The sequence below is a fragment of the Fusarium subglutinans genome (genome assembly GCF_013396075.1).
Source record: "Fusarium subglutinans strain NRRL 66333 chromosome Unknown NRRL66333_c0000030, whole genome shotgun sequence".
NCBI classification, from domain to species: domain Eukaryota; kingdom Fungi; phylum Ascomycota; class Sordariomycetes; order Hypocreales; family Nectriaceae; genus Fusarium; species Fusarium subglutinans.
In genome coordinates, this window is record NW_023502093.1 from 364,162 (window position 1) to 385,716 (window position 21,555).

Below are 21,555 nucleotides of genomic sequence, written 5' to 3' on the forward strand. Positions count from 1 at the left end.
TGAGTGATGTGATTCTTATCATGTCCTGTTTTACCCAATCTTATATGCCAAATTCAATACCAATTTCTTAAGCTTCTGAACCACAAGACGCCCTGTGCCCATCCTGATGTTTATATTTGTGGAATTCGTTAAGCCTGCTCCTGAAGTCACAATGAGGCCTCATTGAGCCGAACCATCTTGTTGTACGCCGTTACTGGAAAGGAAAACAGAGGGAAAAAAAGACCATAAACCTAAACAAAAAGCGTTTCTACGACCAGATCCAACACTTCCGAAAGAGCGGGAATCCGCCCGCTGAAGAGAACACGGTCAACACTGACGTCCATCCTATTCGCCGCAACACCTGTTTCAAGGAACGCCCGTTCAGTTCCCGATAATTCTCGGTTCTCCATGTCTTTCCACTTGCGCTCAGCCTCTTCGCGCGCGGCTTGTAAAACCTGTTCTGTATCCTCAGATTCCCAGAGATTGCACCGATCACACTCCTTGCAGGGTGTTGCATCGCCTTCCGGGCGGAAGTGATCACAAAAGTGACGATATCCTTCATCAGTGAGGTCGGCGCGACAAACATAGCACATCTTGTAGCCGCAGGGACACGTAAGTTTATTGCAACCTGCATTCTTGACGAAAGATGTGTTGCAGCGGGGACAGACGCGCTTGATAGCCATGCTCATGGCCTGCTCGACCTGTGTGCGTAGGGCGACGAGCGAGGATTCATTGCATACGTGGATATCCTTCCACAACTTGTGGCATGAGAGGCACGACATACGGCCGCAGCTGGGACTTTGGCAGGTAAATTTGGTACCGCGACGACGACGACGGTGACGGTTGAGAGCCTTGGACCACTCCACTGATATGTAGTCGCCAACAGACTGCTGTGTGCTGAGAAGGAGACAAATGAATGAGGATATGAGAACGAACGGGAAGACAAACGGGAGGGTACCAATACAGAGAACGAGGAAAAAGAGGTTGTAGATGCTATCTGACTTGATACGAAGAGCAGATTCGTGCGCTGGCGTGTATATGTCGTCTATCTCGGCATAGTCACAGAAGGGACACCGGACTAGAGGGAGGTTGGATGCCAGAAGGCTGTGCTCTGCTAGTCGACAGTCAAGCCTATGCATAATTTCTGCTCCCATCTTGTCTTCCTCCATGGCACGGCGGATGTGATCTGGCGGGATATGTCCAGGACATCCATCGCCGTCAGAAGAGAGGCACTTGAGCGTTCCCGTTTCAGGGTTGATGCTGCTTTGCCAACCTTGCCCAAAGACTGCTTCTTTAATGGAGTGCTGTACACATCGGTAGCAGACGAGATGGCCTTCGCGGTTGCAGTGGGTAAACTCTTCAAAGGCTGCTGATATGAAGCAGCAGACACACTCGTGCGTTGCATCTGCCTTTTCGGCCTCCTCGTTGTTGAGAATGACTGCAAGACCCCTGTCTCTGTCCTGCCTGTCCCTTCTGTCCTTCTCCTTCAACGGCGCCACCAAAGTATCATACAGTTCGTGGTCCAGTTCTGCACTGCCTGTGGCTCGAATAGTGGGAGTAATGGAGCCCTGGCCGGTTGAGCGCCACGATACCAGTGGGTGATTCTCCGCCTCGCCCGTAGCGATAGGCTTCCTTCTGAAAAACAACGATGATATTGTGAAACGCCATGATTTGGATGATAAAGTAACGAGGGTCTGGCGGGCCTCGAGGTAGGAATAGTTGGACTCGGCAAGAACAGCGTTTATGGTAGACCGCGACAAGCCTTTAAACTCATGCCATGCCAGATTTTGTACGGCTCTCTTGTACTCCTTGCTCTTGAACACCTCTGCCTTGGGTATCGCCTCTGGTTGAGCGGTCTCTTTGTCGGGAACTCTCCACCGACCCTTGACCCACGTCACTCTATTCTTGAGCAGTGCATCAGCCACAAGAGCGAGCCTCGACTCGCCGTCGAAATTCGACAACAGCTCGCGAAACACTTCGATCTGGATATCGGGAAACACGGCGGCCAGAGCCTCGAGGCTGTTGTTGAGTTCGCGCAGGTCAGGTCTCTCGGGTGGCAGGCATGGTAGTTGAGCTTCGTCGTAGATGTACTCTGGCTGAACAAGGTTGGAGTCGCTCGACTTGGACCGGACAGAGGGTGTTCTGGTTCTATCGATGGAGGCGGAGGTGAGCAGCCCGGGGAAAACCATCGTGACTGCTCATTCTGGTGCGTGTGCGCGTGAGGTTTGCTGATGGAAGCGATAAATGGCGGTGGTAATGGTTGATGGAGGATTAGGTAAGTTATTTTGAGGCGTTGAGCTGAGGAATGAGGCTTGCTGCAGTTGGTTGCGGTGCAGAGCTGATAATTTTTTTTTTTTTTTAAATTTTTTTACCAAGAAAATTAATAGGAGCAGTTAGATTTATTCAAAAAGCATCATGTTATTCATTCAGCTGTTCCGCATCGTGAGTGTCTAGAGGTAGCTGAATCAGTTTCACATCTCCCCTACTAGGTAGGTAAGTTAAACGCGGCAAGTTGCAATAGTGCTTGTGACACGATTGCTGAAACTACCTACATAATGGATAACCGCCATTTATCGACCTACTTGACTATGGAGTTATTTTAGGTTTTAGAGACTTGAATTTATTAGATGTGAATAGGTTTCTTCACCTAGGAGAATCAGAGTGTCATCTTTGACCTATGGCTTGTACTACCTAGTCCTTCAGTTGTTTATACTAATAGTGTAGACTGTAGAGTGGTCACTCTAAGTATAGCAGCAGTACGATCAGAAAACAGCTGCATCAACGAAGAACAAGCATGCATGATTATTTGGTTGCCCTATATCAGGTACAATTGACAGTTGAATTGTACTCTGCACAAGGTAAAATTAAAAGTGACTTAATGATGGAGTATCATTAGAAGCAGAAAGCTGATAGCTATGACGGTTCTTCACTGACTATACTTCGACTAGAAAGCTTCTCCTACACCTCATAACAACGTCTTCCTAACATCAGTTGCTGACTCAGAGGAATAGCAAGGCCTTCGGTAAGTGTTGTGCTTGAGAAAAGCTGCTGCTCCCCTTTCGCTCAGACTCCTGCGGGCCATGGACTAACTAGTGATATCAGAGCTTCTATATTGACATTCGAACAATTTAATTCGGCCAGGGAAAAGAAACGAAAGAAATAAGACGTCTGGTATCTGCTCATGTTGATACTTGTGCAGTATATACTAGTAAATAGCTAAAACTCGATCTCTTCTTGTATTGATGAACAGGAGTGTGCAACAGTATTTGAGAACGCAAGACAGGCACGTATGTAAATGGCCCCGTAGACTAAACAGCTCAGAAAGGCAGGAGAAATACGGATATGCTATGGACGCAAACCGTCCAAGTGATCCGCCGTTGACGCACCCCACGCTTTGGTTGGTAACATTGATGGAGATGATCACCACACCAGATCGACAACCCCGCAATGTTAACTCATCTGGAAACTATCAAGACGACAGGATCGGGGAGTTGATTGTTCCTCGCTCACCTCCGTTACGAAGGAGCTCACTCGAGAATACCACGACAATGAGCGGTCAGACAAGGTAGCTCGTGTGTGAAGTGAAGCCCAGAAACTGACTCGTCAAATCAGGACAATTGCTGCGTAGAAACTGTCACAATAACACTGAGTAATATGAAGGTGGCAGCGTGGGCGGCCATCATCATCATCTCGAAACCGCCGACTCAAAAATTAAGATTGCAGAATGCCTGCTTCACGTCACTCTGCTGCACAATAAGCACCGTTCATCTGCGCAGTCATCCATCATATCTGCAGCGGTGCAGCCCTTCCAACCCCTCCTCTTCAATCTTCAGTATGCACCATACGACATGCTTGATGCAGGCACGGGGGTTTGTGACCAAAGTCCCATCATCAAGTCCATGACCGGTCCGAGGCTTCGCAAGCGGTGAGATGAAGTTGACAACATCAAAGGTTAGCGCGCCGCCAGGGTTTTAGACCTTGTGCGGCTAATTAATAATCGATCATTTCGCGCTTAGAAGGTTGGATGAGTCTAGTAGTGAGTTTAGAATAAGTCCATGGCTTGGCTGACGTGAAGCTTTGTGTTTTGATATAATTAATCAATCAATCACATGGTGAAAGCAATGGCAACTGACTTTGGACAAGTCCAGGAGCAACACGACATCTTGCAACATCTCTCTCTACATGAGACTGATGAACTGACAACAAGGCTATAGATCTTTGTCAGATCCGCAGCCAGTCGTTCCTAGCAAATGCAGGCATTGCAGGTCCATAATCCATATCTCGTTGAGGATCTCGCTCCTTGTCAGCCGCTAGTTCTGTATTACCTACATCAAGCCCGCCCGCTAGACCACTTGTCAAGGACTCAAGCCTCCTGGACATCAAAGCTTGCACCCGAAATAGTCTCAGCGGTACGTGTATTACAGCGTTGAGATTGTGCGAGACTACGACTATGTACGTATGTACACGGAGTCCTAACGGGAGCGCCAAGTCCGAGCCCTGACATGGGTTTTCAGGGATGACGACGATCTTGTCCCGTCATTGCTGGCTATAGCCTATGCTCAAACAAGCGAAGTGAGTGAGAAAAAGGGGTCTCTCGGCGAAGGGCTCGGCACAAGCCAACAGTCGGCCAGCTCCACTCGCTGAGAGGGGGGAAGCACGCGACTTTGTGCAGGATAAAGCCCGTCGTGCATAAAGTGCTGCGGAGGAAAAAGCAAATTCCCCATGATATGATGATGTGAGCTTTGCATTGGCTCCAAAAAGTTGGCATGTGCTATGAAGTGAAGTGCTTTATTAATGCTAGTATGTGCATATACGTGGGATGTTTGGTGTCACATTGAAAGCGACGGACAAAGCCAATCGACTGATGATCACTGATGATCCGAGAAGACAAAGGGAAAAACCGTTCGCTCGTGGCGTCTGTCTCGGACGAATGATATTGCTGAAGCGACAATAAACCGAGGGTATGTATTTTTGGCACCGATCTACTACTATGGGGCACTGCCGCATGTTGATGATATTACGAAGACTGGAGCTGGAGCTGAAAAGTTTTGGCTTGCAAGTACCATACATACCGTTCAACCAACAAGCTGGATCAGGACCACCAGAGAGGCTCAAGCCTCAAGAGCGTGAGGATACAGTACCCAAGATGAAGGCCCAACCAGCCTTTTGACTTGTGTTTCATATCACACGGTGCATCACGGTTGGGCGTTTGCATGTGCATCCGAAGGTGCTCATGAGACCTCAATTCCGAGGCACTATTTACGACTTTAAACAGAGGGTGTGATGGTCTTGACGATCTTTGTTGTTGATTGCTTGATGAAGCACTTGGCAGCAATCCTCATCTCCAGGGAAGCGGCGTTTCCAGAGCGTGGTTTCGTCATTCGTTATATTCGACGGGGAGATCGATCAAGGACGGTGCGCACTGTTGACGTATGAAGTGTTTCTCTTGACTAGTCAGGCACCGAAACCCGAGCATCGATGCCAATAGCGCCGCAGTCGTGCGTTTTATTAAGGGTTGACCACCTTATTGCTCCAGATAATCGCCTGTGCGGTCGATTTACTGTAGATCCCGTATTGCACCATTTCCCTGATTTGGTTGTCAGCCACGCGACAAGGACTCTCTCTCTCTCTGTCTGCTTGCTGAGCATTACAGTATTCTTACCGACTATCAAGTGCCGCTGGGCGTCATCAGAAGTTGCCCAAGTCAGCCGTGGTCAGCCACCTCATCTTGGACAGAGCACAGCATCCACGGCAGTCAGGCTGAACCAACGATCCGTCATCTGTGACAGCTTGCTGTGGCTTTCAGCTGAGGTGGATTATCTTGCATTTCATAAGCAGCCAAAGTTCTATTCAGGGGGGCTGTGACGACGGAAACGCCTTGGCTGAGTATAATTTCTCACCATAGGCTTTGGGACATTGATCATTTCGAGGTCTAGATCCCCCATTTGAGTATTATTATTCAACTTGGACAAATGTTGTTTTACCTGGGCTAGGTACCTGTTGCAGCCGCATCCATGCCCATTTCTGCTGCTGTTGCATCGTTCTCGTCGCCGCCACTATTTCCATGCTCCACTTTCCGTCACCCCGGCCCTGCAACAATTCGTAGGACTTGCGATCTCTCGTGACAAAAAGATCTTGACAAGTCATCGTACAACCATGCGACTCCTTGGTACGTTTATTTTGGCACCCTCCGTCAAAGAAACTTTTCATGTCCCAAAAATATACATACGCCAATACGATACAACAGATACGGCCGGCCCCGAAAAAGATGAACCAAGCCAAGAAAAAACACTGGACATCAAATCACAGAAAACGAGGGATCTACGGACTTCAGTTACAGTCTATCACACGGTGCCTGATTTTGGAGTCACCTAGAAAAACGCCACAGCCCGTATCTTTTCAGCCGGTTCACGATGAAGCTCAAGCTCCAGCTCAGAGTAATGGGAGCAAAGTATGTAATAAGGTCAATTTTCTTAAGGCCTTGGTTTCTGGTCTCAGTCACTGTCTGCCAGGGACAGCAGCGGCACCAGGACAGGGTCCGGTGTTTGTCTGCAAGAATAAAGCCGTACAGTAACTTAGCCAAGCTTAGCTCAGGTGCCTAGGTCCCCCCTGGGCCCCCCTGTCCTGGCGCTGGACATCCACCACACCTACCTAACCAGCCGCCTCCTCCACCGCTACATACAACTGGAGACTGACTGAGAGTGAATGCACTGGCTTTGAGCGGGATCCTGGTTCAGCACTCTGCTCAGCCTTACTTAGTCGCGGTGAATGGGTCCCTGGCCTTGGTCAATATTTACTGGAGGTACTCCGTACTGTATGTATGTATTTGGCTCAGCTTGGGATATATAACTTTGGTCCTCCCCCCTCCCATCAGTCGGACTGTTCTCTTCCAGCCTGCATTACCTACCTACCTTACTGGTGCATCTTGAACTTTGTCTGCAGGCGTGGCTGTTCGTGTGCGTGCTCGCGTGATTACCACCCTCTTATATATTTAAGAGTATTTCGTAGACTGGCGGACTTGTTGGGTTCGTCTTCCCACGCTCGCATTACACCTACGTATACACGGACACGCCAAATCATGAGAGGAGGCCTTTGGAACTGCTTAGAACTGAGGATTGGACGACCAAACATTGCATCTTGCTGCCCATAAACGAAACGGTGAACCGAGATATGAAGCTGGTTGTTGAGTCCATCATGGCCGACCAAGACAAGAACAGCCGCTATGAAGGCTACTTCGCCTATCGACCACTATCCAACCTACCTACACCGCCCCCAAGCTCTCGCAACTCATCCGCGGCTCAATCACCACGAACTACACTTGACGATGGAGAGCCATTGATGCCTCGATTTCGAGGTAAGTGGTAGCACTAGCACGCACGGCTGGCAGAGGATCCAGCACTGTTGATGTGTAACATCACGTTGTTTGATCTGCTGTCATGTCACGCAGCGTACAAAGCTTGTTTTACTAACAAACTATCCCTACAGGCCCTGCAATCCACCTTGTCAACCTCATCCCGTCATCTGCCTCTCTGGCCACGGCCTCTGTCCCTCTTGTTCAGGCCATCCTGAGCCGCGCCAATCTCCCGATTGAGACCGTTGCTCTCGCAGTATGCATTCTCGATAGCCTCGACTCCCGCTTCGCCCGACGATGGCGCCTCTCGTGCCCCCTGCTGTCCGGCTACTTCTCCTCCACGTCTAAGCGACACACTCTCCCGCCGACCCCCATCATGCCTCAGCGACAGCAGTTACACATCGACTCAGTCAACCCCGAGCTCATCATTCTGGCAGCTCTTGTCATTGCGGTCAAGTTCTTGGAGGATCCTCAGGAGGCTTCTCAGTACTATTGCAAAGTCTGGGGCCGGGGCATGTGGTCACACGAGCAGCTCAACACCACCGAGCGATGCATCATGGAGAATCTCAACTATCGCATCATGCCCCTTTGCGACGAAGACTGTCTGACGGATGCTATGGTGGATATGCAATATGCCGCTCAGCAGCCCCAATGGGACATCAACGAGCATATGCCCGCGGATAGTGACGACGAGAGCGACGACAGCAACAATCATAATAATTATGTGCCTAGCCACTCCAGATCAAAGACACTCGGCACAGGATCGGCTGTATTGGGGTTGGGCCTTTCTCTAACACCTGTCGATACCCCGACTGCCGAGGCCAACCACTCGACTACCCCGCAACCGTCAAGGCTCTGCAATGACTACTTCAACCATTTCCAGGCACGAGAGGATTAAAAAGGATAACCGGCGTTGTTTCTTCACTTTTGGCATTACGAGGCGTTACCGTGGATACCAACACATTTAGCGACTTTTTATGGATTGTTTTGACAGCGACTCGACTCGATCCGGCGTGATAGGCATCTTGTTATGTGTTGTTTTGGGAATCAGACCCCTTTCATAACGCTCCTGATTGGACGACAGGGCGGGAAATAGCATTGTTCTATATACGGAGGCATTCAGGGTGAACATCGAGTTCCTACAATCGAGGAACAAGTTTATTTGGGATTGATTTGGATTGATTTGTAGCTGGGTTGCCTACATGGCATCATAGGTTGAAGCACGGATATGGCATCTGATCTGAAGCTAGGATTACACATACCCCTTTCCGTATATTCTAGTCAATAACTATGTACTTTTAATATTCTATAAATGGCTCCCGGTCCCGTACAAATCGCTCCGACCCTTGGCATATCTAATCAGACGATATCATGCCAGCATTTCTCAGGGGGGATCCACACTGTTGACGTTGGTGTCTTATCCAGGGTTCACCGCATGGAAAAACTCCTGATGTGTATACTATGCTTAGATACGGCAATTGGTGCCGGCTTGTTGTTTTTGTTATGTGCTGAAGATAAGTGGTATTGATTACTGTATCGAACGAGAGTTGCAGTCATGAAACTATTTTGGAATTGGCCGTATGCTACTCAATCACCCACTCCTCGTCCATGGACTATTATTTTAACGAGGAGCTCATTCATCATTTCGCTTCTGTATCTAGGTACAAGTGTTGAGAATGATTGAGTATCTGTAGGACACTAATACATCTCTTTAAGGACTCAGCCTCTTCAATGTCCACTCCTCTTCCTCGCCCTCCCGTTCATAGACGAACCTGTCGTGAAGTCTACTCTCCCTTCCTTGCCAGAACTCGATCCTATCCGGGATAATCCTCAGCCCACCCCAGAACTCAGGAACAGGGATTTTCTCCTGCCCCTCAAACCGCTTCTCAACCTCTTTAACCCATCCCTCCAGCTGCTTGCGGCCATCATCATCGTCACCTTGTGGCTCAAGTACTTGACTCTGTCGACTAGCCCATGCGCCGATTCTGCTTCCCCGAGCTCGTGTGTCGTAGTATGTTTGGCTTTCTTCGCGGGGGATCTTCTCTACCCGTCCTTCAACGTGGACTTGACGCTGTAGGGATTCCCAGAAGAACAACATCGCAGCACGGGGGTTGGTCGCTATATCAGCTGCCTTGCGAGACGTGCCCAGGTTGGTGTATATGACAAAGCCGCGGTTGTCGAGCTCCTTCAGATACACAGTACGAGAAGAGATACGACCTGAGGGGAGAGAAGCTGTTGAGAGAGTGCATGATTCAGGATGATCTACGCCAGAATCATTCTCTTGAGCACGGGAGAACCATGCGTGGAATTGAGGGATGGGTGATGTTGGGTTTAGCTGTGAGCGAACGAGAGTTCCTTTGGTAAACTGCTCGGCTTGTCCTGTTGCCTGATGGCCTGCGGGAGCGACTATGAGTCGTTAGTAAACTGTTCCATGAATAAATAGTACTGTAGTGTTGTAAAGAGAAGAGTCATGATGACAAAACTGGCGGGGTAACGTGAAACATACAGATGAGCTTCGAAGTATCTGCTGAATGAAGGGCCATTTTTGCAGTAGAGAAGAACCTAGAGCCGAAGTTAGGTATTAGAAGACGCATTGAAATTTATATGAGTCTACTGTAGGAAATCATGCGATTTGACTCACTGGACGAACTTTGAGGCATACGATGGAATGGTATGTTCAAGAGAAAAAAGGTACGTACTGCGCTATCGGCGGGTGGTGGAGTCATGACATCTTTGAAGTGAAGGAAGTTTCTATTTGCTACCGTTATTCCAAGGACACACATAGAGATTTCAGGAAATAGAGCTTCATTCATAGTACAACATGGGCTATAAATGAATAAACACAACAGTGCCAATATCCAATAGTTGCAATATTAGTTAAAGACTTCGCCAAGGAACTTATGAGTACCTGCACTACCCGTCTCATAATATTCACGCCACGAAAAGCAAGAGAAAACAGGCATGCACACGAAACACACGGAACGCACGGGTGAAATAATAAATAAGTATTAGATTAAATAAACGTATACGACGATACGTATATATACATGATACATAACATACATAAAACCGTACGCCGACGACGTGAGTCGCGTCTCATTTACACATTCTATAACATCAAATGTCGTTCACGGGCATCATCCTGGAATGCTTGCTAACGCACGCCAATTTCTATCCGGCTTTGAGAAAAGCAAAAATTACAAAAATCCAATCATGTCATATCATGAAACTTTTCAAATCCTTTCCGACTCATGTATAAGTTTACGAATCAGCCATAACCAACGCCAACAGAGCCATGCGGCAGTAGAGGCCATAGCGCATCTAGACATCATGTTAGCAATGTGATCAACTTGTCGTAGGAATCGATGCTTACCTGTCGGAAGTATGCAGCCCGCTGGTCGAAGTCAACCTCCTCAGCAACCTCCTCGTTGCGGGGGAGAGGGTGCATAACAATTGAAGAGCTCTTAGCATGCTTGAGCGAAGCGTTGTCCACTCGGTAGGAGTTCTTAACGCGCTGATACTCCTCCTCGGTAGGGAAGCGCTCCCGCTGCACACGTGTGCAGTACAGGACGTCACTGCGAGCCAGGATCTCGGGTGTGAGAGTCTCAGACTCGCAAAGAAGTTGGCCGGAAGCAACGAGCTGCTCTCGGACCTTAGGTGGCAAAGCCAGAGCCTTGGGGGCGACCAGCTGGACCTGGACGTGGTAGTGTCTCAGTAGGTATACAAGGGAGTGCACAGGTCGACCATAGAGAAGATCACCCAGGAAGGTGATGGTCAAGCCCTGTACAGTACCCAACTCCTCACGGATGGTGAAGAGATCAAGGAAAGCCTGCGTGGGGTGCTCCTTGCTGCCGTTGCCACCGTTGATAACAGGGACAGGACTGTATTTCTCTGCAACATGAACGCTGGCCTCCTCAGGGTGACGGAGAACAACAGCATCACCATAGCAAGCCAGAGTACGGAGGGTATCCTGGAGAGTCTCGCCCTTCTGGACAGAAGAGTGAGAGGTGGAGATGGCGATGGTGCGTCCACCAAGACGCTGCATAGCAGCATCGAACGAAGCCGACGTGCGAGTAGAGGGCTCGTAGAAGAGCGTGGTCAAAACGCGACCTCGAAGGATGTTCAAGACACCTTCGCGCTGGACACCAAGACGCATCTCCTGAGCAACGGTGAAGAGCAGGTGGAGATCAGCTCGGCTGTAAGACTTGACGGACAGGACGTGTGTGTTCTTGAACGATGAAGGCCGAGCCAGGAGCTGCTGCAGAGAAGAGCTGACCAGAGGTTGGAGCTGGAGGCCAGGGGCGAGCTCTTCAACAGGGGCAGTACCACGAGCAGGCGAAGGCAGAGTAGCGCCAACAGCACCAGTATCGACACCACGGAGACGGTTCAGAGGCTGGAAGCCACCCAGCATGGACATGCGGCGGGCTTGGGGAGAGTCGGTGGCTTGAGCGATCGAGGTGGTGGGCTTGACTGGAGGCGACATGGGAGGAGCGATATGCGAAGACATGTCCTTACCTTGAGGCGAGACAGGCAGGACTTCACCATCAAGGCAGACAGTAGTGTTCTGGAAAGTGACTCGTTGAACAGATCCACGCATAGTGCGACCCACAAAGGGAGACCAGAAGGTCCCAGGAGCCACGGTGTAGGGGCGGTCAATCTCAGCCTCAATAGTGGTACCAGACTGATCGTGGAGCTCGAAGATCTCCATAGGGTTGGTGTAAAGGCGGTCCTTGATGTCGTCCACAGTCAAGCGACCCTCAGCAACTGAGGTGAGCAGTAGAGGGAGAGCATCAGAGATACCCATATGAGGGTCGCCCTTATGGCCGAGGGAAGTCGCTAGGCGATAAGGCAGACTACCAATGGAGAACACATCAATCGTCGACATGTGCTGCCAGAGTGCCTTCTGATCAGCTACAGTGGGCAGACGCTCGCACTCAGGGTACTCGTCACGGCTGAGGTACAGAGAGTAGATCGAGACGTCGCAGGTGACTTGGAGTCCCTTGGCCTTGCTAAGGGCGATAAGCTTGATATCGTCCTTGTTGGTGACCGAAGTAACGTGGATGCGACGGTTGTGGAGGCTGGCAAGCAGGAGAATAGAGGCCAAGTCGGTCAGCTTAGCATCGGTGACGATAGGCTTGTGCGTAGGCCAAGAATCGAAGTGAGCAGTGACAGCAGCGACCTTGCTGATGTTGCCAGAGAGGTGATTGAAGGGGATGAAGAGTGAGCCAACCTCACCGGTAACATGGCTGATCTGATCAGCATTGTCCGAGGTAGCGGCCACCGAGAAGTTGTAGTCACAGTAACCACCACGTCGGCTGTTCTGTTGAGCGGTCTTCAAAGTGAGGGCATCAGTGATGGCGCCATCAACACCCAGAGGCATAACCCGGATCATGCTGAAACCAGCAGAGATAGAGGCTTTTGTCACTGTCTGAAGGTCATTATTGCTGGCGGTAGCGATACCCGGAACAAAGGCAGCAATGTTGATTAGACCAGGCAGCACGATGGTTCGGTGGCTGGTCTGGTAATCGCGCTTAGAGACCTCAAGCTCGAAGTGGCGGGCAATGGCCTCAACAAGGATCTTGGCGTTCTTGACGTTGGTAACGAGAGGGATCTGGTAATCAACAGCCATACGTCGAGTCTGGTAACCCTTACTCATGTAGTTGGCAGGACGACGGTACTTGTTGTTGGAAGGCAAGTTGATGTACAGATCGATGGTGTTCTTGGCCAGATGCTGGGTGAGAGAGAACTCGGAGCTGCGATCCTCCTCCTTACCGAGAACCTCAAGGTATTGACACTGAACGCCATGCTCCTGGAGGAAATCGGCGGTACCGGAAGTAGCGAACAGCTTGTAGCCGAGCTTCTCAAGCTTCTGAACAGAGGGAAGCATCTCACGCTTGTCCTTGTAGGATCCAATGGACAAGAGAATGTTCTTCTTGGGGATCTTGAAACCAGTAGACATCAAGGCCTTCAGATAGGCCTCATTCTTGTCAACACCGAAGCAAGCAACCTCACCTGTAGAGGCCATCTCGACACCCAATACGGGATCGGCACCGGAAAGACGAGAGAAACTGAACTGAGGAACCTTGACACCGACGCAATTGGGAGCAAGATCGGTGGGAGGGTAGGCCTGGAAAGGCTGGCCCATGATGGCCTTGGTGGCCATCTCGATCAAGTCAACACCCATGACCTTAGACACGAAGGGGAACGAACGTGAGGCACGAACGTTACACTCGATGACCTTGATGTCGTTGTCCTTGGCAATGAACTGAATGTTGAAAGGGCCAGTGACGTTGAGGGCCTGGCCAATCTTGCGAGTAGCCTCCTCAATACGCTCGATGGTAGTGGCTTCCAAATCTTGAGGAGGCAAGATAAGGGTAGCATCACCAGAATGAACACCAGCGTTCTCGACGTGCTCGGAGATAAAGTGTCCAATAACCTTACCGTCCTTCGCAACGGCGTCCATCTCAATCTCCTTGGCATTCTCAATGTACTTGGTAATAACGACAGGGTGTTCCCGAGAAACCTCAGCAGCCTGGTCCAAATAGTTCTTGAGATCCTTCTCAGAGTAAACTGTGTTCATCGCAGCACCCGAAAGAACGTACGAGGGTCGAACCAGTACGGGATAAGAAACAGCGTTACAAAACTCCTGAGCTTCAGTAAAGCTAGTAAGCTCTTTCCAAGTAGGTTGATCGACCTCAATGCGGTCCAGCATACGAGAGAACTTGTATCGGTTCTCGGCATTGTCAATCATCTCGGGAGAAGTGCCCAGAACCTTGACACCAGCACGGTGTAGTGGGAGTGCAATGTTGTTGGGCGTTTGACCACCCATAGCACCCAAAACACCGCTCGAGTTCTCGAGCTGGTAAATGTCCAGGACTGTTTCGAGGTTGATGTTCTCAAAGTAAAGCTTATCAGCTTCGTCGTAATCTGTACTAACCGTCTCCGGGTTATAGTTGACCATGATCGTCTTGAAACCGGTAGCGCGAAGGGTACGAATAGCTCGGACTGAGCACCAATCGAACTCGACGGATGAACCGATACGGTAAACACCAGAGCCAAGGACCATAACACCGTGATCGTCGAAGTTGACATCATGATCTGAGGCATTGTAGGTCATGTAGAGGTAATTTGTGAAGGCAGGGAATTCAGCTGCGACGGTATCAATCTGCTTTACGAAGGGCTGGATACCAGCCTCAAGTCGCAGGCGACGGACAGCAATCTCGTTGGAGCTCCAGAATTTGGCGAGTTGGCGATCACTAAAACCCAGACGCTTGGCCTGGAGAAGGATAGAGGGGCTGGTGGTGATGTCGGTTGTGCTGTAGCAAGTCATTCTCTTGGCGAAGTCGCTCAAGCCCTTGAGCTTGCGGAGGAACCACTTGTCGATCTTGGTCAACTCCCAAATCTTGTCGACAGTGTATCCCTCGTGCATGGCGTTGGCGATGGCAAATAGACGCTGGTCAGAGGGGGTCTGGAGCTCATCCTCAATACTCATGAGGGCCTCCGTCTCATTGAAGCCGAGGTTGTGGAAATCAATGGCTCGGATGGCCTTCTGGATGGCCTCCTCGAAAGATCGACCAATACTCATGACTTCGCCCACACTCTTCATGGAGGAACCGAGCTGAGTGGACACACGGGTAAACTTCTTGAGATCCCATCGAGGCATCTTGACCACGACGTAATCGAGCGAGGGCTCGAAGCAAGCACAGGTGGACTTGGTGACTGAGTTTTTAATCTCCTTGAGAGGAATACCAAGACCAAGCTTAGCAGCGATAAAGGCCAGAGGGTAGCCTGTAGCCTTAGAGGCGAGGGCAGAAGATCGAGACAGACGAGCGTTGACCTCGATAATGCAGTACTCGCGGGAAAAGGGGTTCAAGGCATACTGAATGTTACACTCTCCGACAACGCCGAGATGGCGAATAACATTGACAGCTGTTGTTCGCAGCATATTGTAGTCTTCATCAGACAAGGTCTGCGAGGGAGCGACAACAATAGAGTCACCAGTGTGGATACCGAGAGGGTCGAAGTTCTCCATGTTACAGACTGTGATGCAGTTGTCTTGAGCATCACGGACAACCTCGTACTCGATCTCCTTCCAGCCCTTCATACTACGTTCAATCAGAACTTGGGGACTGGCGGCAAAAGCTTTGTTGCAGAGATCCATCAGTTCCTCATCATTGTTGGCGAAGCCACTGCCGAGACCACCAAGGGCATAAGCAGCACGCACAATGACGGGGAAGCCAATGTCCTTTACGACGTGCATAGCCTCGTCGATGTTGTTGGCAGAGGCGGACTTTGCACACTTCTCGCCAATGGAGTCCATGCTTCGGGCAAAGAGCTCACGATCCTCAGTGGTGATGATGGTGTCGATAGGAGTACCAAGGACCTTGACACCGAGAGACTCGAACTCATCCTTGAGCTGGATACCGACTTGAAGGGCGGTCTGGCCACCGAAAGTCACATAGATAGCATCGGGTCGCTCATACTGGATGACCTTTCGAACGAAGTCGGCGTTGACAGGGAGGAAGTAAACCTTGTCAGCCAAGCCCTTTGAGGTCTGGATAGTGGCAATGTTGGGGTTGATCAGGACAGTGTAGATGCCCTCTTCCTTCAAAGCCTTGATAGCTTGGCTACCAGAGTAATCAAACTCACCAGCCTGACCAATGCTGAGACCACCACTGCCAAGAACGAGGACCTTGCGAACGGAGACGCGGGGGTGAAGACGCTCATTCTCCTCGATGGTGCCGCCAGGGAAGCTGACAGGAGCCTTGAGGAGCTCGGGCTTCTCGGCGCAGTTGGCCATGGTGTTAATGAACACATCAAAGAGGAACTCGGTGTCGCGAGGACCAGGGGTGCTCTCAGGGTGAAACTGCACACTGAAGTAGGGCTTCTCAGTATGGAAGATACCCTCATTACTGCCATCATTGGCGTTGACAAAGAGCTCTTTCCAGCCATTGGTCAGGCTGTCAGTGTCGACAGCGAAACCGTGGTTCTGAGAAGTGATGTGGCATTTTCCGGTCACCATGCTGGTACAAGGAATGTTGTGTCCACGGTTACCGAACTTCATCTTCTTGGTGGTGGCACCAGCAGCACGGGCGAGGAGCTGATGTCCCAAGCAGATACCAAAAACGGGGATTTCATTCTTCTCGAGGACGGCAGCGATGTTCTTAACGACGTTGTCGAGCATAGCGGGGTCACCGGGACCATTGGAGAGGAAGAGACCGTCGAACTCGTCAATGGCGCTGGCAATATCGTAGTCCCAAGGGCAGACAAGGACCTCGACACCACGCTTGAGGAAGCACCTCAGCTGGTTAAACTTCATACCGACATCGAGGCACAAAACACGGATAGTACGCCCAGATGGGTGCTTACGGGCGACCGAGGTCGGAGGCTTATAGAGCTTAGGAGCCTTAATGGAAACTACATAGATAATGAGCATGCGTCTTCGAGTTTGAAAACGCTAGGAAACTCACCTTCAGCCACCAAGTTCTTGGTGTTTGGGTTGACCCATTCGACCTGCTCAAAGTGGTCGGTGGGCAAAGCAGCCAAGGCATCGTCAGCCTGGCCGTTGGCAGAGCCATTGGTCAGGCCGCGAGTTTCAAGGCGCATCTTACCCAACATGCTACCCTTCTCACGGATCCTCTTGGTCAAAGAGCGAGTGTCAACGCCGTACATGGCGGGAACGCCCTGTTCCTTGAGCCATGTGCCCAGAGAGGATTTGGCCAAGAAGTGGGAGAAGTCTTCGCCAGCATATGAAGCTGTGACTAGACCAGCAATGTGGATTTCGCTAGACTCGAAGTGAGCTGGCAGATCGCCAAGGAGCTCATCCATGGCCTCGCGCGAGGGAACACCATAGTTTCCGACAAGAGGGAAAGTGATGACGAGGATCTGGCCGCGGTACGAAGGATCCGTGACGGACTCTGGATAGCCGACCATACCCGTTTGGAAGACCAGCTCTCCAGCAATGCTCTTCTGAGCACCAAAGCTGTAGCCCTGGAAGGAGGAGCCATCTTCAAGCTCGAGGCAGACGAGGCCATCATCCTCGGCGCCAATCTGACGCGCAGAGGCGGGAGGCTGAGGAACCAAAGCCATTGTAGTAGTGATGGTAATGGTTTGAAGGTAAAGCAAAGAAAGACACAAAAAAGCTCCGGCGCTGGGCTATATCAACAAAATACCCAAAGAAGCGCGGGGCAACGACGTGGAGGGGTCGTCCCGGGAGGACAGGGAGATTGCGAGCGACGGGCCGGCAAGTTAACTCGTTTTCAGAGCTACCCTGGTAAGGTCAGAAGCTACCTCGCAATCATCAGCCTCAACTATAGTTAGAGGTGAAGAGGATGTTGGAGAAGAGCGAAGGTTTGGGAGGAGGAGAAAAAAGAGAAGGAAGGCTCTTGATGAAAACGGCCCTCGAAACTTTTTTTTTATCGCCGGGGCTGCAGCACAGGTTACTCCCCGCTGTGTATTGCTATAAACTCTAATTGGCCAATTGAGAGGCGGTTCCCTTAGATGCGGCCAATCGCAGCATTCCATTAAAATCTGCAGGGACACTAAAATGCCCCGCCATGCCTTGGCCAAACTTCTCAAGCCACTCCACAAGCTGCGCAACAACCTTTCATCATGACCGATCGCTGATCAGAAATGGTTGGGCTTGAGCCTCGAGAGTGGGTTTGTTGGATCAGCGGTCAGGGTTTAGCCGCACTGTCGATACGGGCCAAGGCATTGGGAAATTCCCTGCCCGAGTGCCATGGCAGGTGGCGGGGACACTTGTGAAAGACTCCGGTAACGGAAGAAATATCTACGACATATGCGGCTTGGAGTTGTCATGACAAAGTCTTTAACGTGGAAAGCAATGCATTGCTAAATGCGTAGGCAACCGCTCTGGAAGCTGCAGAATGCTGGTACTATGTAAGCTTTCAGGCCATAAGCATAATAATAACGCTTACTGTGAGCAGTCAGCCACGCGTGCAGCAGGACAACCTTTTCTCAGCCGGCACTCAGCGTCTCAAGATCCATGATCGAAAAAGCTCGAGCCCAGGGCGGCAGTGAGAAAAAGGCGCTTTACATCACAGGCTAAAACGTACAGCATCCACTTTCCGCTCAGCATCCACCTCCACAGCTTGAAAAAGAAATTTTTTTCTTACATCTGATCTTGCTGTGATTGGGTTAGTTCATGGTGATTGTCCACCCTCAGTCACGGTTAGCCTCATGCAAGCCGCCAAAACCCGATATGCAGGTTCACCAGCAAGTATCCTGACATGAGGCTCGTGCTACAGCATGAACGTCTCAACAATTATGGAGCAGAGAAATAATATGGTATGCTCCGTTGCAATGGAAGATACATACATACAAACACCCCATATGTTATAAATATCACGAACTCGACCTTCGAATAAAGTGTCATTGTTTCATGTATGCAAATTTGGCTTGACCGATTCGGTGAAAACTACTTTACGAGATTGCAGATTTGCGAAATTGATACAGCCAAAAATGAACGTAAAATCATGTATGCAGGCTAGACTCTCTTGGCTTTTCATTGCTAGTATTCCTGAAGCAAGCTCCTCAACGCCCTGAGCAAAATGACCAACTACATATACACTCCTCCTTTTGAACCACCCCGAAAGTAACGCTATTCTTATAACTAGATTACTTCTAATCTGCCAGTTTGTCAAGCTCTCAAAACCAGGCCAGCCCTTATATCATAAAAAAGAAGAAAAATTGTTATGCTATTCGTTAGACGAACTGGTCAACTTGACCCAAAAGAACTCCATCTGTGTCTATAAAACCTTGCAACATATCTACGCCTTCACGTTCTTTGTCTTACTCAGTAGTCATCCGAACCAGTAACGTTAGGGCATAGGAGGTGCCCCCATATTCGTGATCTTTGGCGTCCTTTGTGCTGTCGGGCTGGCCTGGCATCCCATCATGGCAGGCTTCTGGCCGCCTTGTGTATTCATACGGTAAGCTGGTTCTCTCTTCGGGTCAATGCCGGGGAAGACAGCCTGTAATCTTGAATACAGGTCCCTTATGCTATTGTTTCGCTCTTCACGATCAGCGACCGGGTCGATGTTGTTGTCTGCACCTTCAGGTCCTACAGCGGGGGCCCGGAGTTTCAGCGAAAGAGTCAGAGCAGGGGCAGTGAGGTATGCTGGACAGGGCGGAACTTTAACTTCGGGCTTTCGATCCGCAAGTGCGGCCATATACGACAAGTTTGCTTGCAATCTCCTCATACATCTGAGGCACGGTTAGTTGTGTAAAGTAATTCGTTGTCCAAATGAGAACTCACTGGAGATAGTCTTGCTGTAGTTGTGACTCCTCGTCTGTCGGTTTTTTATCGGCAGGGTTTCCAGCTGCAGCGCTCTCCTTCTTCAATTCTTGTTGGGTTGCCTGGATTTGTATAGATTCATAGAGAAGCTCGTGGTTGATATCGAGCAGCAATGCGAATCGTTCTTTATCTCGAGATTCGGTACCGGGGCTTAGCGGAGCCGCTGTTAAAGTTCCGTTGACAGCCGGTCCTTGATTTGTAGAGAAGGTTGGCGTCTGGGGTGTCGATAATCCGGCAGATACGGGTTGTTGCGACTGCTGCTGCCCTTGCGCTTGTGTCGGAGCTTGTTGAGTCTGCTGCTGCTGCGACTGTGGTTGTTGGGACTGCTGGTTTGTGGGGGTCTGGCTTTGAGAGGGAGGCTGAGGAGTCGGGAATTGACCCTGCTGCGAAGGCAGAGCATTGTTTGGTGTTCCTTGTGCGGCGCTCGGGGGTCTTTGAGGGGTCGATACCTGGCCCATACCAGCGGGGTTAGCAGCTTGTTGTTGCTGTTGCTGTTGCTGTTGCTGTTGCTGTTGCTGTTGCTGTTGCTGCTGCTGCTGCTGTTGCTGCTGCTGCTGCTGCTGCGCTTGAGCCTGCGCTTGCTGTTGCTGTTGCTGTTGCTGTTGCAATCGCTGCATCATTTGAGGATTCTGGGGCATCCCGGGTTGATTCATCGGGAAGCCCTGCATGCCTCCGCCCATCATATAATTCGGCGCAAAATTCTGAGGAGCGACTGACGAGGGAACGACTTGACCGTAAGGGTTACCAGCGAACTGCTGTTGGAAACCTGCCACTGTGCACAATATATTAGTCAGGTGTGAAGGAGGAGTGCTTTGCCGTGTCGCATATCGTTTTGCGCCGAGCTTCTTCTTAATGATGCCTAACCACAGGCTGCCCACGCATCGTTAAAGAGGCTGGAGCTGTTTACAGGAGCATTGGAAGCAGGCGCGTCGTGAAAGATTCGATCGGGGATTTCGCGCGAATGAAGAAATAGTACCTACTCTGACCATTGGCAGCCATATGCTGCATTCCTGCGTTTGGCATCATGCCTCCTGGGCCAGCACCCATCATTTGAGGATTCGCGCCAGGGTTAAAGCCTCCTTGAGGCGTCATGCCGGCGAACTGCTGCTGCTGGTTATACATCATCTGCTGAGCGGCTGGCTGGGCTCCGGACTGCTGCTGTGGGGCAGGGTTGTTGAAAGAGGGAGCAGCATTGTTGCTAAAGCCGTAGCCGGCGGAGTACATGGCTGTTTGTGAATGTGACTGTGACTGTGACCTGGGCTGGGCTGGGCTGTCGCTTTCAGGGCGTCAAGGCGTCAGTGCAGCGCTTCAAGCGGCAGCGCGTGCTGTACTGGCTGTGCTGTGCTGTAGCAGCGGCAGACAGCAGCGTATGGTAGTGGGAGGGATGTGTTGGGATTGCGCGTGTGTGAGCGAGAACAGGCTTGTCGTTGGCTGGCGACGGAACACGAATGGGGTCCAATCAGTCGGTCAGTCCATCAATTCGGTGAGTGACAAGTGAGGAGTGACAGGAGGTCGTATGGTGTGGGATCGGGAGGCTGGGCTTGTCGCTTGTGTACGGATATGGACATGTATGGACGCGGTTCAGTTGGTTCAGGTTCCAGGATTGGAAATGAAACCTAGAGTTAACTCAACGGTGGACAGATGAGACGTGGTTGTGTGGGTCCAAATGTTACGGCAGTCCGGGTGGGTAGCAAGGCCGTTTTTGTCACGGTTACACTTCAGCTACGGCGGTTCCGTCAACACGACGTGTTCAACGTCAGGGACCGAAGTGTATAGTTATCCCTTTATACAACCCGCGTTTAATTATGACTTTGCTTTCGTCCATGCATGTGTACCTATTTTCCCACGAAACCCGACTCACTGCGATAAGGTTGTCGGTAGTTAAAAGAGGCTTCAGCCCCCAGCGCGC

General features: G+C 50.6%; 5 protein-coding genes across 5 annotated transcripts; 1 reads left to right on the forward strand and 4 right to left on the reverse strand.

Annotated features, from left to right (window-relative positions):
• Window positions 1-230: 230 nt before the first annotated feature.
• FSUBG_3601 (RING-like zinc finger ZIN) lies at window positions 231-2,168 on the reverse strand (the record flags this gene model as incomplete). The annotated part of the gene is made up of 1 exon (XM_036681500.1): window positions 231-2,168. The coding sequence occupies one exon, from the start codon at window positions 2,166-2,168 to the stop codon at window positions 231-233; it is 1,938 nt and encodes a 645-aa protein (XP_036540965.1).
• Window positions 2,169-7,173: 5,005 nt separating this feature from the next.
• Window positions 7,174-8,228, forward strand: FSUBG_3602 (uncharacterized protein; the record flags this gene model as incomplete). Its single annotated transcript, XM_036681501.1, has 2 exons — window positions 7,174-7,333; window positions 7,465-8,228. The coding sequence occupies 2 exons, from the start codon at window positions 7,174-7,176 to the stop codon at window positions 8,226-8,228; spliced, it is 924 nt and encodes a 307-aa protein (XP_036540966.1).
• An 813-nt stretch (window positions 8,229-9,041) lies between these two features.
• On the reverse strand, window positions 9,042-9,873 carry FSUBG_3603 (pyridoxamine 5 phosphate oxidase; the record flags this gene model as incomplete). Its single annotated transcript, XM_036681502.1, has 2 exons — window positions 9,042-9,736; window positions 9,837-9,873. 2 exons carry the CDS (start codon window positions 9,871-9,873, stop codon window positions 9,042-9,044), a joined length of 732 nt encoding a protein of 243 aa, XP_036540967.1.
• A 718-nt stretch (window positions 9,874-10,591) lies between these two features.
• On the reverse strand, window positions 10,592-17,419 carry FSUBG_3604 (URA2-multifunctional pyrimidine biosynthesis; the record flags this gene model as incomplete). Its single annotated transcript, XM_036681503.1, has 3 exons — window positions 10,592-10,651; window positions 10,704-16,747; window positions 16,801-17,419. The coding sequence occupies 3 exons, from the start codon at window positions 17,417-17,419 to the stop codon at window positions 10,592-10,594; spliced, it is 6,723 nt and encodes a 2,240-aa protein (XP_036540968.1).
• A 1,751-nt stretch (window positions 17,420-19,170) lies between these two features.
• FSUBG_3605 (CYC8-general repressor of transcription) lies at window positions 19,171-20,870 on the reverse strand (the record flags this gene model as incomplete). Its single annotated transcript, XM_036681504.1, has 3 exons — window positions 19,171-19,555; window positions 19,608-20,418; window positions 20,627-20,870. 3 exons carry the CDS (start codon window positions 20,868-20,870, stop codon window positions 19,171-19,173), a joined length of 1,440 nt encoding a protein of 479 aa, XP_036540969.1.
• Window positions 20,871-21,555: the final 685 nt, after the last annotated feature.